Source organism: Rhinatrema bivittatum, chromosome 1 (assembly GCF_901001135.1).
Source record: "Rhinatrema bivittatum chromosome 1, aRhiBiv1.1, whole genome shotgun sequence".
Lineage (NCBI taxonomy): Eukaryota > Metazoa > Chordata > Amphibia > Gymnophiona > Rhinatrematidae > Rhinatrema > Rhinatrema bivittatum.
Window position 1 is genome coordinate 389353413 of NC_042615.1, and position 17063 is coordinate 389370475.

At 42.7% G+C, this 17063-nt stretch overlaps 1 protein-coding gene across 1 annotated transcript in view; it reads left to right on the top strand.

Annotated features, from left to right (window-relative positions):
* Positions 1-17063, top strand: part of CSGALNACT1 (chondroitin sulfate N-acetylgalactosaminyltransferase 1) — a 331308-nt gene that overhangs the window by 243447 nt on the left and 70798 nt on the right. The window contains 1 exon segment of the mRNA XM_029601670.1: positions 14966-15144. Coding sequence (XP_029457530.1) covers positions 14966-15144 — 179 coding nt within the window.

Genomic DNA, 17063 nt, shown 5'->3' on the forward strand with positions numbered 1-17063 from the left:
CCTTGAGCCACCCCTCTTCCAGGTGCTAGTCTTTATTCACAGAAGGGGGAAAGAAATAGCTTTGTCTTCTTTGTCCCCTCCTTCAACTATTAGTGCTGCAGTACCTTTGAATTCCTAAAATGCCATCCTACATTTTTTTTCCTCTGAAATTAGCAACAAATGCCTGATGCTGGACCCCTGGTCCTCATTAGCTGTCTCTGTGCATGGGTGCATCTGTTTAGCTGGAACTGCACTAAGCTTTGATCTAACATTGATTAAACTGTGGCCACAGGGAGAATTAGTATGTGATATGCAAGTCTATCCCACCTAGTGAATTCTAATTAGCTGAAGTCTGAGCTATGATACCTCTGATGCTCAGAATCCATCTATTCCTTGTGCTCATTTTCATCAACTCCAAAGTGATTTATTTTCATGGACATTTCAGATTCTAAAATATGAGAGACCAACACAGATGTTACTTCTTAAGGTTTTCCATTAAGAGTTTTGACCTTTACATTTGATACAAAGTACTCCCCTGTCTCAAATTTACATTCTGAGTTTGAGTACAGGCTCAGGGTTGCAAAGTGCATTTATAGGTTGGCAGATTTTGCTGTTATGGCTACATGGGCATTCTAGGTTTAAAGTGATAATTGCAACTGTATGTTTTTTTGGGAGGTTATGCTCTTTGTCATGGCCCAGCTTGCTCATATAAATGCTAAATATGTGTAAAGCAGCTAATTAGAATATTGGATCCTTACTGGTCTACAGAGGCTCCTACAGAGTGTCATACAGATTAGCAAGCACTGAGAGGGAAACTTAGTGATGTGCAACCTACAGAGCATAACAACTCTGACAATATGGATAAATGCAAAGCAGTTGCCATCTGTACTTTATCCTTTCTGCAGTAGCCTGCCAGCCCTGGCAATTAGTGCTAATGCATTTTATATTAGGAGGCATGTTACAGTTGAGGAATAACAAGTCCTAGCTTCTCAGGGCAGCATCAATTACATTTTACTAGCAGTAATTGGAAATATAGCAGCTTTTACAACTAATCTGCAAATATTCGTTGGTACATAAAACTGGAAAGAAGAAATGCTAAAAAAGCAGAATCTTGCATTCTAGATACTGAAAGGTAAAGAGTTTTAACAAAGTCGCTGTATCTGTACAGTAATATATTATAGAAAGATTTGCTTTTGTCGGTCTGTGTGTTGTTTAATATTGTTTTATTGTTATTTTGTTTTATTGTTTGTTTTCATTAGAATCTGCTTAGCATGACAGAGTCACTGTAGGCGGAATATAAATGTTGAAATGAATAAATAAATACATTTTTGAAGGAATGAAAGGAGAAGACTGAAGAGCTGTCAGGAAGAAGTCAGATGAAGTAAATTGAGCACCATGTAAGGAAAGGCCAAGCAATAAGAATCACTGCCATTTTAGCCATTAAAAGAAATGAGCTGAGCATTTGTAAAATAACACAATTCAAGTCTCCTGGATCTTCTGGAGACTTCTGACCTGTCTGTTAGTAATGCTGCTACTACTTATCACTTCTATAGTGCTACCTAGTGTACACAGCACTGTACAAAAACACATAAGAGACAGTCCCTGCTCAGAGCTTACAACCTAATCAAGAAAAACAAACAGGGCAAAGGACACTTTGGAAATTTCATTTATTAAGGAAATGGTTAAAATCCATCAGCTTGAGCGGTTAATCAGGGATTAAGATTTAACATCTGTCTCAAAAAGCTGGATTTGAATAAGGCATGAAAGGGAGCATGGCACAACAACTCCAAGCAGATGTTGCAACCAGGTGGAATGCGCAGTCAGGAGTTGGCAGTGGAACAGAAAAGCATAAATAGGAATTGTTTGCCTGATTAACAGAGTTCACGCGGAGAGGAGCAGGGAGAGGTAAGAGAGGAGAGGCAGTGAATAGATGTAGAATGAAGGCTCTCATAGATGAGTAAGAGGAGCTTGAACTGTGTGTGAAAATGGATAGGGAGCCAAATGTAGTGATTTGAAAGTCCCACAGTTGAATTTTGGATAGATTGTAGTGGAGAATGATGGTTCACTGGGAGATCTGTGAGGAGCAGGTGGCAGTAGTCTAAGCAGGAGGTGATGAGAGAGTGTATAAGGTTTCTGGTAGTGTATTCAGAATGGAATGGTTGGATTTTAATGATTTTATAGAGAAAGAAACAATACATTGTAGCAGTTTTTGATGTGTGTAGAGAAGAAGAAAGAGAAGTCAAAGTAATGGGCTAAAAGCAACTAGGAAGCCTTGTTAAGTTTAGATTGGCGCAGGGACATTCAAGCAGTAATGTCAGATAAGTAGACTGAGATTTGGATCTGGATTCCTGATAAAAAAAATTTTGGTGTAGAGAGAGAGATCTGGGAGTCATCAGCATAAAGATGATACTAAAAGCCATAGGAGGAGATTCAGGATGTGTAATCTCGAAAAATTTCTATTGGTTCATTAGTTCATTTTGTAGGTACTGCAATTTGTGTCATTAGTTTTGGAATGAAAAAAAATATTTGTTTATTCCATTCATATTTCATTTTAAAGAAGAAAGAAGGGAAGACTCCATTGACTTCACTATAAGTTAAAATGGGCCAGGGCCCAGATCGATGCTTAGTCTCGAGTCTAAGGATGTCATTTTTAGTTACACGATCAAGAAAAGAAGATGTTGGAAGGCATTCTCCTGGGCCTTCAGGCCATAGCATGGCCCTGACGTTGGGCCCAGGCCTAAGCCTGGGTCTTGGTGACAAGACCCGGCCTTGGACAGTTTCTGGTATCAGGCCTTGGTCCAGACTGAGCCTCAGTGACCCAGACCCAGCCTTGACCTGAAGCCTAGTTCTAGGCACTAAGACCAGGCCTCAGTGTCCAGACCTGGCCTCAGTAAAGCCTCAGCATCAGCCTCAGACCTAGGTCCTAGGTTTGGGCATCTGCAACAGGAGCCCATCCTTGGCCAGGCCCTAGTATCAGACCAGAGCCTAGACCTTGGTGACTGTAACCAGCTTCGGTCAGACCTAGGTCTAGGTCTATGCCCAAGCCTTGGTGACCCAGCACTGGCATCAGACCCAGGCCTAGGTCTGGGCCCTAGGTCTGGGTCTTGATGACTGGAATACAACTTTGGGCTGGGCCCTGAAATTGGGCCTAATCTAGGCCTAGATCTAAGCTTGGGCCTTGGCTACTGAGACCCATCCTTGCCAGGCCCCAGCATTGTTCCTGGGTCTAAACCTAGGCCCTAGAAACAAGCCTCAGCAACCAAAGCCCTTCTTTGGCTGGCCACTGAATCTAGCCAGGGCCTAGGCCTCTGGCTTAGACCCAGGTTTCAGCGACCAGGACCTGGCCCCAGCATCATGCCTTGGCTTAGGCCCATGCTCTGGCCATTGTGATTGAAACCTAGCCTTGGACCTTTCCTAACATCTGACTAGGCCAAAATGTGATCCCACTGGAGACCTGTTTTATGTATGTTTGTTTTTTTTAGCAAACGACTACAAATATACTCAATAGATTTCATGTATATTTATCAGAGGCCTATTTTTGGTTCATGTTATTTGTATGAACCGAAAATGGCTTAATTTGTTGCATTTTTTGCATTCATTCAGAACAAATGCACATCCCTAGAGGAGATCAAAGTACCTAGGGAGTTAGTGTAGCAAGAGAAGAAAAGATGGCCTAGGATACCAGTTAATAGTGGAAGGGCAGAAGAGAAGAATCCAACAGAGAACACGCTGAAAGTGCAAAAGAAGACGAAAAGAAAGAACTAAAACAGAATAGACTCCCAAAATCCAAGTTTGGACCGAGTATCAAGGAGTAGGTGGTGATCAACAGTGTGAAAAGCAGTGGATAGGTTAAGGAAAATAAGGATCGAGTAAAAAATGATGCTTTTAGACATAAATAGGTCATTGAAGTCTTTGGCAGGGGCTGTGACTGTGGAATATAGAGGGCAGAAACCCAACAAGTGGATCGAGACTGACATGAGATGAAAGACAGTCAAAACAATGAAGGTGACTAACACGTTTGAGTAGTTTTGTTGAAAAACAGAAATGTGAGATGGGACAGGACAGTTAGAGTCCAGTGAGGGTTTTTTGAGGAGTGCTTTGATCACAGCATTTTGGAAGATAGTGGCAATAGTTGCAGTGATAGATTGAGGATGTGTCAGATGGAAAGTATGACTACAGTGGCAATACAGCTGAGAAGCTGGGTGGGGACAGGGTCAGAGGAACAAATAATGAGTTTGGAGGAGGAGAGTTCACTTTTCTCCACCGTGACGTCAGAAAATGTGGAGAGTTTGGCAGGGGCCAGAGCCAGACAAAGAGGTGAAGAATTAAATGTAGGATCAGAAAAGGGATGTAGAAGTGACCTGGTTAAGAACTCAAAACTAATTTTAAGAACATTGTCATAGAAGCTGTCAGCAATAGTCTGGGCAGACTGTAACGATAGGGTGAGAGGTGGAGGGAGTTTGATGAGGGAATTAAGTGAGGCAAAGAGATGATGAGGGTAGGAGGTGAAAAAGTTCATCAAATTGACATAGTAGTGTTGCTTGGCAAGTGCAAGTATAGACTGGAATGAGAATGAATTTGCACTGTATGAAGTCAGCATGGGCATGGGATTTTAGCCAGAGATACTCTGCTGAACATACATAGGAATTCAGGAAGTGAATTTTTAGGGTGAGCCAAGACTTGAGTTCAGTGCACTTTACAAGATTAGTAAGATGAAGCACAAGAGTGTCTAAAGTAGAGAAGAGTATATTACTATAAGAAGAAAATGCCTCATCAACTGACTCAGAAAATGTAGTGGAGGAGAGGAAAGATGAGACACTAGTGGAAAGGATACAAGTGTCAGTAGCCTAGAGATTCCTGAAGGTGTTGTGATTGGATGATGCTGTGGGGAAAGGTGATTTAGTGTGAATGAGATGGAAAGGATTGAAGTGGAGAAGTCTCAAGAAGAAAGAACTAGGTCAAAGCAGCGGCTGTGCTGGTGAGTAGGGGCAGAAGAGCAGAGGTGGAGGTCAAATGAGATTATATTTATTTATATTTATTTATTTTTAATTTTTATATACCGAAGTTCTTGTAAGAACTACAAATCACCCCGGTTTACATGATTATAGATTATAGATTAAAGTCTTTTGCCCTCTTTAAGAAAAGAGGGCAAAAGACTGTATTGTAGCTTTATAAAAAAAAAAAAAAAAGAAAGAACATTGTTATATGAGCCTTGTCTGTAGGAAGGGGCTGATTGTAGCAATTCAATGCCATAAGACCAGTGTTTTCTTTCATGTCTTTAAGCACATGTTGGAATACTGATTGTTCCACAATGGAATAGAAAAGCTCCCAATAAGTGCATGTTCAGGAAAAGTGTTTTCAATCTCAACTGTTGAAAGCCCTCCCTCCCTCCCTACCCTTTCACCTATCCACCCCTGAGCTTGCTCTTCTAATATAGTCTTGCTAGGGTACATAATTACAATAATTGATAACAAGATACTTTGCAAATCTTTGTCATATTTAAGGTGCTCTATATTAGAACAAATTAACAAAATGACTATTATTCAATGTAATAACTGTAGTGCCTTTATCTTAAAAGCAAACCATCTAGAAGCTTAGGCCTTGCCTCATTTGTTTGCAGCTCTCTTCGGTGAAAAAGGAGTTGACTCAATCAAAATTAGAATTATCTACAATTAAAAAGGCTAAACAGGAATTACCACCAAAGTAGCCTCCCTCACTTTACAGCATTCATAGAATCTGCCCCCCGTCCCACAGAAGATCCAGAAACGCAGGAATAAGCGGTTTACAGTGGGAATGGGTAGGATAAGACCTGTGACCCAGAGATACCTACTCTCCACACTTGTGCAGCCTGAATGTCCACTCCCATATCCACAGAGCATCCAGAAATAAATGGATTACAATGTGCTCTAGTACGACAAGATCTGTGACACAAAGATACCCACTCTCAAATAATACCGGTGAAAATGAAGATGCTCTAGCAGTGGAAACTGCAGTGGTATCTGAGAGTAAAGAAAATACCCAATGCACAGAAAAATCCTATAACATTGTCAAAAGTCAGAAAGATCCGTGTACTGGGAGCCTCAGTCATTAGAGGCACTAATGTGGGACTTCATTTTGAGGGGAGCATAATCGTTAAATGCTTTCCAGGATCCTCGGCTAGTAAAATGCAAACCAGATAGTCAATGCAATTAACATAAGAACATAAGGTTTGCCATACTGGGTCAGAGCAAAGGTCTATCGAGCCCAGTATCCTGTTTTCAACAGTGGCCAATCCAGGTCACAAGCAAGGGCAGATTGCAGGAAAATATCAGCCCAGGGGATTTTTTTTTCAAAACTGGCCCACAGGGTACCTGAATCCCTTATATACTATCCTTGCAGCGCATACTTCAACAGCTGACCCTTTAGAAAGACATCATGTGACCTGGAACCTGGCAGAACTGAGCCAAAAAATCTCCAAAATAAAATTTAATATTTTTCCTAAATAAGTAGAGGACATCCTTGAATAGGGTTGAGCACACAGAGCTTTAGTCCTCCTTCCATCCATTCAATTGGTTGGGTCCTCCCGCAAGTTTGGTTATATCTCTTATATATAAATAGATATCGTAGTATGATGTTAAAATTTCTTGTCAATCAGTTAGCTCTTGAATCAATTGCCAAGTAATGAACCACACTGCCAATCAATGTCAGGCACACACACATATGCTCAGTTACTCAGGCATATTTTCAGATTGAGGAAACTTTATTGGCGCACACACACACACACACACACACACACACACATACTGTCAGTGTGTGGGTGTCTCTCACAAAGACTCACACATTCTCTTGCTCTCAGACACAAAAACAGACCCACACACTGACAGCAAGAAAGAGAGTGTGCATCTCTCTCTCAGGCATATACACTCTCTGCTGTTGTGGTGCTGCTCCTCACGTGGTCACACAGTAAATGCCCCCCACCCCAGCATTGCCACATAACTATGTAAAGTTCTTGCTTGCTGCCAGCCCTTCCCCAGCCTGCAGCAGCCCCTCCCTTTCCCATTTGCAACCCTTCTCAACTCCCCCACTCTTCAGGAGACCCACAGGGTCCACAGCCTCTCAGAGCTCAGCCTGGTCACCTCACAGTAACCCTCAGCAGCACTGCACATGCACTTCCTCCTGACTCACCCCCTTCCTTTCTGTGCCTATAGCTTACCTAGACTACTCCACTGCCCCCCACCTCACCAGCATATTCTCACTGACTGCATTACACAGTCTGCTGCTTTTATGATTCCCCAGGTTACTACTCTGCATACCTACTCCAGGGGAGGGGGAACCAGAAGCGAGCCATGCTGTTCCCTGGTCTTAAAAAAAAAATAAAAAATTAAGCCCTGGCTGAAAGTGGGGAGAGTCAGTGATGTACAGCAGCACAGCTCCAGATGGAACCTTGCTTTCCCCATGTGGAGCCAGCAAAGCCAGGACCGGTGCAAGAGTATTAGGAACCCAAGGCGAGTCTGACAACCTTGCAATCCTCTCCCCCCCCAGCCTTGTCCTCCCCAAACACAATTACAATTTATGCATTTATAATAACATTTTACCTGAAATTCAAATTATAGTCTTCTGAGGTAAAAACATCGCTTAAAACAATGTGCATATTATGTTTAAGCACCAACCAGAAAACCCTTGCAAAAACAAAAATGACTGTTGGAACCTATATGGCATTAGGTATAGCCCTCAGAAACTCATGAATAAAGCTCCCATATGAAAATATCACAAACTGCCAGCTCTCCAGCTGTTATAACCCTACCTATGAAAAGGCAACACTTCAAATATGACACCAGGCCCTAAAACATCAATTTACCTCCCATTAAGAAAACAGAACAAGCCAGGCTGCTATAGTTCCCTAGACAGAAACTACAGACTAGTTTCTGTGAATACTTCACTTTGGCCATACATGTAGAACACAGATAGATCCTCACCAAATACAGAATAAAGGGAACATAAAATATATACAAAAATGCACAGACAAATACTGAACTGGAAATCACAATTAGTCAGACTCTATTTATTGCAACAATGGAAAAACAGAAAATACCATCATTCCTTATAAAACATCAAACAATAAAATCAAGAACTATAAAACAATCACAATAGGAAAATTATATTAAAAATGTTACAGCCGATGGCCGCGGTGAGCCGCAGCCAGGGAAAGGCCGACGGCCGCGGCGAAGATAACTTACCCGAAGCGTCGGGCTTTGCTGAGGGCTCCTGCAGCAGCAGGTAGTCCTCTCTGGTTCCCTTCTTGCGGCCGCTGCTGCTGCCTGGCCCGGCCACATGGTTCCTCTCGGCCAGGCTGGCTCCCCCCCTTGGCTCTACTAGAGCCGCGCACGCGGCTGATGAGAATTCTTAAAGGAGCCATGACAGGAAATTGTCATGGCTCCTCCTGAGACTCCTCCCTCAACTTCCTGCATTTCTTGCCTTGGTATCAATGTTCCTGGCTGAGTTTGTTCCTGAGCTTCTGGTTCCTGGTTCTTTGTCCCACTCTGCTTCCCTGCTCCGTGGATTGACTCTTGGCTTCTGACCTCTGCACCGGTGTTCGTGTTTCCTTGGCTTGACCCTGGTACGGCTTGCGACCCTTCTCCTGATTGCTCCTGGACTGGCTTAAGACCCTTCTCCTGTTTTGACCTTGGACTGGATTTCGACCCTTCTTGTGTACCGAACCACAGACCGGCCCTGGACTAATCCGTGACTCCTTCCTCAAGACTACTACGACCTGCTGGAGGCGCCAGCCATCTGGAACCCACGACCCGCAGGAGGCACCTTCATCCAGACCTTCTTCAGTCTTCAGAGAAGTCTCCTAAGTCCCAGCGGCTGGGTCCCTACGGGCTTCTCCTGGGGGGATCACGAGCTTCCAGGGTTAAGTCTTCGTACAACAGCTACAGCCTTAGGCCTCGCCCTTCGACGGTAGAGACCCAAGGGGATTATTTCCCTTTTAGGTAGCACTGACTCTACCTCGGAACAGGGGTCCACCTTCTGATTCACAACAAAAAATATATATTTCAAAACAGCTGATGAATAGAAAATCCAGTAATTTAATTCAGGGAAATTTTCAAAAATTTGTATATAACAACAATAAAATATTAAAAAAAAAAAAGACATCAAATAATATCCAATAATTAAAACTAATAAGGATAGAAAAAAATCCCTGGTTCTCCATACCTGGGAACTTTTAATTCCAGTCACCTTGAGGGGGTCATGAATTAGATGTTCCCTAGCACACATGTCACACACACTCATATGCTCACTCATGTGCACACATAGTTTCCCTCTCTCACTGATGTGCTCGCTTGTCTGATACACATGCTTACTGACACACATGCTCTCACGCACGGTCTTATGCATACTTTCACACAAATGCTGACTCATCCACTCTCCCCTCATACACATGCCACTGACACACTCGCCCTGTCACACTCACACATGTTCACTGGCACACAAACATCCGTCCAATCACATTCATACACATGCTCAGACATGCACACTCACACATGCTGTCATTCTCTCCCTTGCACACATGCTCGCTGACACACTTGCACTCTAACGCTCACACATGCTGACATACATATCATCACTGCCTCATACATTCAGTCATGTTCATTTATGTTCGCTTTTCTCCCCCTCTGTTTGTGAATAAGTAAAACAAACATTTTTACTTACATTGTTGATCAGGGAAAATACAGGCAGGGCCCAAGAGAGGAGAGTCTGAGTGGGCTTTTGAGGGAGGGGGGTGGCCATTTGGTGTGGGAAGGCCCGAGGTCTGTTAAGCCACTTAAGCCCTGAAGCTGTTTGTTTTTATATGTATTTTTGCTGGAGCATGAGAATGAATGGAGCCTTCCGCAGAGGAAAACTGTGGGAGATGGGAGGTAAGCATTCAGCCCGTGGTGAGGCAGCGGCAGGAAATGTGCTGGCTGCCTCCCTCCAGCAAAAACAGAATTGGAGCGGGCACAAATGGAGGCGGTGGGAGTGTTTCCCACTACCACGGTGATGATGGGGGACGGGACAAGTGCAGTGAGTAGGCACATGGAACCAGGGCTGCTGCCGTGGGGAAAATATAAAAGCAGCACTAAGTGGAGGGTCTCAGGGGAGGCTCCTGCTCACCAAGAAATGTCACATGGCTACTGTTGGTCGCCGCAGCCACATGCCTAGTACAGAATCACGGTGACCAACACTTATCACGTGATTGGGGTGACCGGCCCACTGGGGCATGTCCGAAGCCCCGATAGGTCAATTTGCCCCTGGTCACAAGTACCTAGCAGGATCCCAAGGGCTTGATAGATTCCAAGGGCTTGATAGATTCCAAGGGCTTGATAGATTCCTAACTGCTTTATTTATTAGAGAAAGGAGGAAGACCTGCGCTGGCATTGTCAGATTGAAAGGACACATGGAACAAGATGTGGAGAAAGATGAAGAAATATCAGAAATATTAAACAAATGCTACAGTTCGGTTTTCACTAAGGAAGACATTGGAGAAGAACCTTTGCTGGCTAGCAAGAGTTCAGATGAGAGTGGGGTAGATAGATCCTCATTTACAGAAGATAGTGTTTGGGTGGAATTGGGAAACCTGAAAGTGGACAAGACCATCCGGCAGATGAGACACATCCTAGGATACTGAGGAAGTTTCAAGAAGTACTGGCAGATCCACTGAAAGACTAGCTCTGTAAATCCTTGGGCACAGGAGAAGTGTCACAGCACTAGGGAAAGGCGGTTGTGACCCTGTTTCATAAAACTACAGGACATACCTCAGTCGTGGGAAAATTAATGGAGAGACTGGTTAAGGAAAGGATAATGAACTATCTGCATTTCAATGAGTTAGAGGATCCAAGGCAACATGGTTTTACTAGAGGAAGGTCCTGTTAGACTAATCTGATTGATGTTTTTGATTGGGTGGCTAGAGAATTGGACCAAGGAAGAGCACTCAATGTGGTTTACTTGGATTTCAGCAAGTATCTGATAAGAATTTTCACAGAAGGCTCATAAATAAAATGAGAAACCTGGGAATGAGTCCCAAGGTGGTGGAATGTATTACAAATTGACTGACTGACAGATGTCAGCAAATAGTGGTAAATGCAGGGCTTAATTTGTGGGGGAATGGGGTAGAATGTAGTTTGGGCACTTCATTTCAGGCTTAAGAGGCAGAGCAGCAGGGGTACGCTGCTCCAGCCCTTCTCCTTCAGGCAGTCTGCAAGGAAGAGAAGAGGAGAGGCTGAGCCTGAAGCACAAAGAGAACAGAACAACCACTCTGCTCTCTAATCTAGCTCCTCCTCTCTTGTTCCCCCTCTCCCCTTCTCCTCCTGAACAGAAAGGGAAGGGGTGATATTGAAACAGATGCTGCAGAGCAAAGAACAGACACAAAAAAGGTTTGAATTAGCAGACGTTTCAAAGTTGCGAGCAGTAATGCCAATTGTCAAAGCTTCAACCCTGGTCTTGATGAATGACGTTACTGCTCACAACTTTCAAACTTAGGCTAATTCAACCCCTTTTTGAGTCCATTACCAAGGGCTTAGTTTCTAGCAGAACAACCCAGAATGGCAATCTGCCATCTTTTTTCTGGGACCTGAGAAAGTAGAGCAGAACCGACAGTGTACATCAGTTCTGGCTCCCCTAAGAAAACAGAAGAGAGCTAGTAGTTGTATGGTTCATTTATGGTCCCCCAGAGCTTGGAGGAAACAGAGAAGAACAGAGAATGTTGGAGTTGAGACAAGGGCAACAACATGGCTTTGATTTGTGTGTGTGTGTGTGTGTGTGTGTGTGTGTGTGTGTGTGTGTGTGGTTCCGCCCCTTTGCACAGGTCAAACCTGGCCCTGGCCTCACCCATCTCACTCCCTCCACAGTTCCACTTCCTTTTGGTCTACAAATTAATCCATGGGTAAATGGAACCAATTCTGAAGAAAGAAGAGTGATAAGTGGAATTCTTCAGGGATCTGTTCTGAAACCGGTTGCTTTATGAGCAATATTGCGGAGGAACTAGCAGGTAAAATTTGTCTTTTTGCAGATGACACTAATATCTGCAACAAAGGGAACATACCTGAAGATGTGGAGGGAATGAGACGAGCCCTAGAAACACTGGAAAAGTGGTTGAAGGTTTGGCAGTTGGGATTCAGTGCCAAGAAATGCAAAGTAATGCATTTGGGGTACAGCAATCCGAAGGAGTTGTATGTACTAGGGGGCGAAAGACTAATGTGCATGAACTGGGAGAGAGACTTTGATGAGATAGTGTTTGATGATCTGAAGGTGGTAAAGTAATGTAACAAGGCAGTGGCTTAGGCCAGAGTGACACTGGGCTGCATTGAAAGAGGCATAACCAGCAGGAAAAAGGAGATGATATTGCCACTGTATAGATCCTTGGGGAGGCTTCTCCTGGAGTACTGCTTTCAGTTCTGGAAACCTCATCTCAAAAAGAATAGAATGGAAGTGGTCCATAAAAAGGACAACCAGAATGGTGTGGGTGGTCTATACAGAAAGCCATATGAAATTAGTCTGAAGGATCTTAATATATATAGAAGGGAGAGGATCAAGGGAGATATGATACAGACCTCAAACACCTGAAAGGAATTAATGATGTGCAAAAATCGAATCTTTTCCGATGGAACAGAAGCTGCGAAACTAGGGATCATGATATGAAACTCCAAGGAGGAAGACTCAAGATCATTGTCAGGAAATATTTCTTCATGGAAAGAGTGGTGGATAAATGGAATGCCCTCCCAGAAGAAGTGGAATTCAAAAGGACATGAGACAAACACAAAGGATCCCTGCTGGCTAGAGAATGGAAATTAACAAATGGGGTGACTTTACTATTACATCTAAAGTTTACATTTCAACTTGGGAGTAGCCTGCATAGAGTGGCAGTTGCTACTAGACTTAACAGAAGGCTTGGGGATAACCTACATGGAGCAGCAGTTGTTACTACTCTTAACAGAATGCTTGTTATAGCCTGCACAGAGAGGCAGTTGCTTCTACCCTTAAAAAAAAAAAATTGCTGGTTAGACTGGATGGATCATGTTGATCTTTATCTGCTGTCATTCGCTATGTTGCTATGGGGAGAAAGGAGGAGGGGGATTTATGAAAGGCACAATAAATGACAGCTACCTGGAGAGGAGGTGGGGTTTATAGGTGGATGCAGTTGGCCTCAAAGGAAGAAAAGGAGTGCAATTAAGATGGAAGAAGAGGTTGAAACATACAGGAGGGGGACATCAGCAGTTCAACACCATCATCATGGCCTTTTGTGCGAGATGTATGAGAGAAAAGATAACCTTCATGTCAGAGAGCAGCAACTGAAGTAGAATCCTCAAGGGAAAGTCGTCTCAATCCAGGTGAGAAGATGAAGAGTATGAGACATAAAGAGGTCATGAATGTAACTTAAATATTTAATAATTTAATTTTTTTTCTGTCTTCTCAGCAAAGTTTACTTCAAATGACAAATGGTGACGTGGAAAAACTATTTGCTAGACTGCACTGCCCTCATGAGGGCAAGCCAGTAAGGGGCAAGGTTATTATAAATAATTGTTATTTGTCAGCATATCGGATACTGTTTAATTTTAAGTTGGTGAATTGCACTCATGCATCAGAGCTTAATTAAGCAATACATTATCTGTCGATCACTGTGGCTAATATAAGGCAAGGGATCAAATACTAATGAGACTTCTAATTAATTACATATATAGTGTAGGTCTCCTTTGTTTGGAGAACACTCAGAGAAAGGGAAAAAGAAAGGGGACAATGAATTAAGTCCTATATCGCAGTCATTTTGGCTGAGTGAGGGAAAAAAATGGAAAAGGTTTTTTTCTTTTGCTGCAAGGGATTTGTTATTTAGCGTTCTCTTATTCAGTCAGCCAATACACTCAGAGCTTTTCTTTTTGTCTTTATAGCAAGAGTAATTAAGATGATTTTTAGATAAATTTAGGTTTGTTTATTTTCAAGCTAGTCAGTATTAAAGTAATTCTTACACCCAGGAGGAGGTACATTTCCAATGTAAGCTCTCTGGGACACGCACCTACAGTTGGACAGTACTTCAAAGTCGGCATGCACAACACAAAGTGCATACCATTCAGCTGAAAGTGCCTTCTCAAGAGAGCTTATGTTTTGTTCAGATATAGGTGCAAATCCCAGAGAGCTTATGCCACCTTTTGTCTGAGGTGGCGTAAACTCATCTTTCTGCTGGCTAAAGTTTTTCTATTGCTGCTCCCAGTCTGGTCGAAAGACACCACCACATGGGCAGGGCACAGCAAAAGGTTAGCATGGCCACCAGAAATGTGAGCTAACATTGACTCTACCTCAGGCCAAGGAGTTAACCTGAAAATCCACTTAAGTGCATTAAACCAGGAGTACGGAGGTAAGCACTTGAAATTGAAAGGAGTGTGACCAAAATGGACTTGCATGCAAGATTGTGTCCAAGTCAGGATGCCCACTGCCAATCTTACATGCAAGGCCATTTTGCCAAGTGAAACCAAATGGTAATGACTCTGGAACAGGCAACTACAGCCATTTGAGATGCACAGCACCAAAGTGCAAACTGCTCAGCTGTTGGTACCTCTGTCTCTGATTTCACTTGGCCTACTTTTCCCAAATGGTCTTGTGTGTGACATCGTGTCCAAGTCAGGATGCCCAGTGTCAGTCTTGCATGCAAAGTCACTTTGTTCACATTCTTTCCAGCTTCAAGCACTTACCTGTTTATTCTTATTTTAAAAAACTTTTTAAAGTGCTTTACTGCATTAGTGCAGATTTTTCAGTTTAACTCCAATGATATCACACTTTTTAAACTCCTGTTTGATTTGCATCCCATTAGCTTATAATATCCCTCAGAGACCCCATTTTCTAACATGCACATTAGTAAAACCTGCGCTAAAATTTAACTCCAATTTTAGTGCGGGTTTTATTACATCAGCCCTATGGTGACAAAACTTCCAGCTAAGTTAATGTTTTCAAAGCTTCCCAATGTGTTTTGTTCTTTCAGATCTATGAACTTCAGGAACTTTACCTTCATCCAGCTGAATGAAGAGTTCTCCCGGGGGAAAGGGCTGGACGTGGGAGCCCGAGCTTGGAAGGGAAACAACGTGGTCCTCTTTTTCTGTGACGTGGACATCTACTTTACTGCAGAGTTCCTCAACTCCTGCAGACTGAACACACAGCCAGGTATGCACATTAGTAACCTAATGTATCCTTCACAATCTTAAAATCTTGTTTAAAATCAAAAGGTTCTATCTAGAGCAGAGGTGGCCAACTCTGGCCCTCGACGGCCACAACCGGCCAGGTTTTCAGGATAACCACAATGAATATTTATTTTATTTATTTAGCATTTTTATATACCGACTTTCCAATAACAGAATTACTGATCAATTCGGTTTACATTTTAACAGAACAATAACATTGACAAGTAAATGTCTTACAAAGAACAGGTCGATATAACTTGGATAAGTAAATATGGGGTTAACCAGTAAAGATACCTATGTTAACCAGTAAAGATATGCATGAGATAGGTCTGTATGCACTACCTCCATTGTATGCATATCTATATCATGCCTGTTTTTGGCTCTCGAGACTGGAGTTGGCCATCCATGATCTAGACCTAATGGAGCCTACTTTCCAGGATACACATATTCATGGATCTAAAAAAAAATACCCATTTCAAAAATCATCATATTCCTCTCACATGTCCCAAAACATTTTGTGTAGATATTCTCAGCCTGAGGCTTCTGGTCAATTTATAGACCTTTACATTCATTTTAAAGATCACATGCGGTAATGGAGTGCAGAAAACTTATTTGGAGTGGCCTAATGGTTAGAGCAGTATGTTGAGAAACCATGGTTCAAATCCCACTTCTCTGTGTGACATTGGGCAAGTCACTCCATCTCCCTTTGCCTCAGGTACCCACTTAGATTATAAACTCATTGGGTAGGCACTTATGTTGTATGCCACAGTGACTGTCATTTGAAAAGGTGAGCTAAATATCCAGAAGTCTGTATTCAAAGGCGTTAACTTGTAAGTTTTTTGGCTAAATGTCAACTTTTGAATATCTAGGTCACTTATCTGACTACATTTTAGATGGATTAAAAAACAAGGTATTCTGGGGGCTTTCTGAAGTGGACTAACTTTATCTGGCCATTTTAGCTTATTTTCAGCTATATCCAGCTAAACTGACCAGATAACTTTAGGCCTGTCTCAGAGCAATCCAAAAATTATCGTCCACATATGACTGGATAACTTTGAGCTTAGCTAGCTATATTCAAAGAATATAGTTGGTTAAGTAGCCATACTATTTTTTTTAAAAAGCCCCAAACGGACCTGTTTCCTAAATCACAACCTCTACACCCAAAGTAATCAAAAAGGGTCCTACTGGGCTGAGCCCTCATAGAAATATATAAATATTGTGAACCAGCTCTGTATAAATGTTCTTGAGTTACTTTGAAATCTTAAGCCCTTAGAGGTAGATTTTAAAAGCCTTGCGCGTGCAAAAATGGCCCACATATGCTGAAAATTGGGCTTGCGCGGGAGCTATGTGAATTTTAAATATCCAGGAACACCATACCCAGAAAAGGTAGGCGGAAAGGGCATGGGTTTTCCAGAAGCGGGGCCAGCACTGACGCATGTAACCCCTAATTTTCCTCATCCGGCACGCATATGGTATGCATGCCAGTTTACTACAGCTCCTTGTTAGGAGAGAGACATTCAGAGGTATTCATTGTAAAATTGACATCAGTACTTTTGAATGTGTCTGTAACATTAACACCCCCCCCCCCAACACCAACTCATCTCCCAAAAACTCACCCCAATTTAAAGAGAGACTCTCTCTTAGGGGTGTGCATTCATTCCCTACAAATTGGTAATCTGCAACGTATAGGGCCATATTCGTTGTATTCATGGGGAAGTGAAACGTATCGCAATTCCACACGAACACAACGAATCTTCGCTGAATTATTCAGCCACCTAAAGGAGTGAATTTAAACAAACCCCCCATCCCCCTGACCCCCCCAAGACTTACCAAAACTCGCTGGAGCAATGGATGGCTGGCACCATCTTCTGCTCCTACCATGTGACAGGGGCTGACCAATGG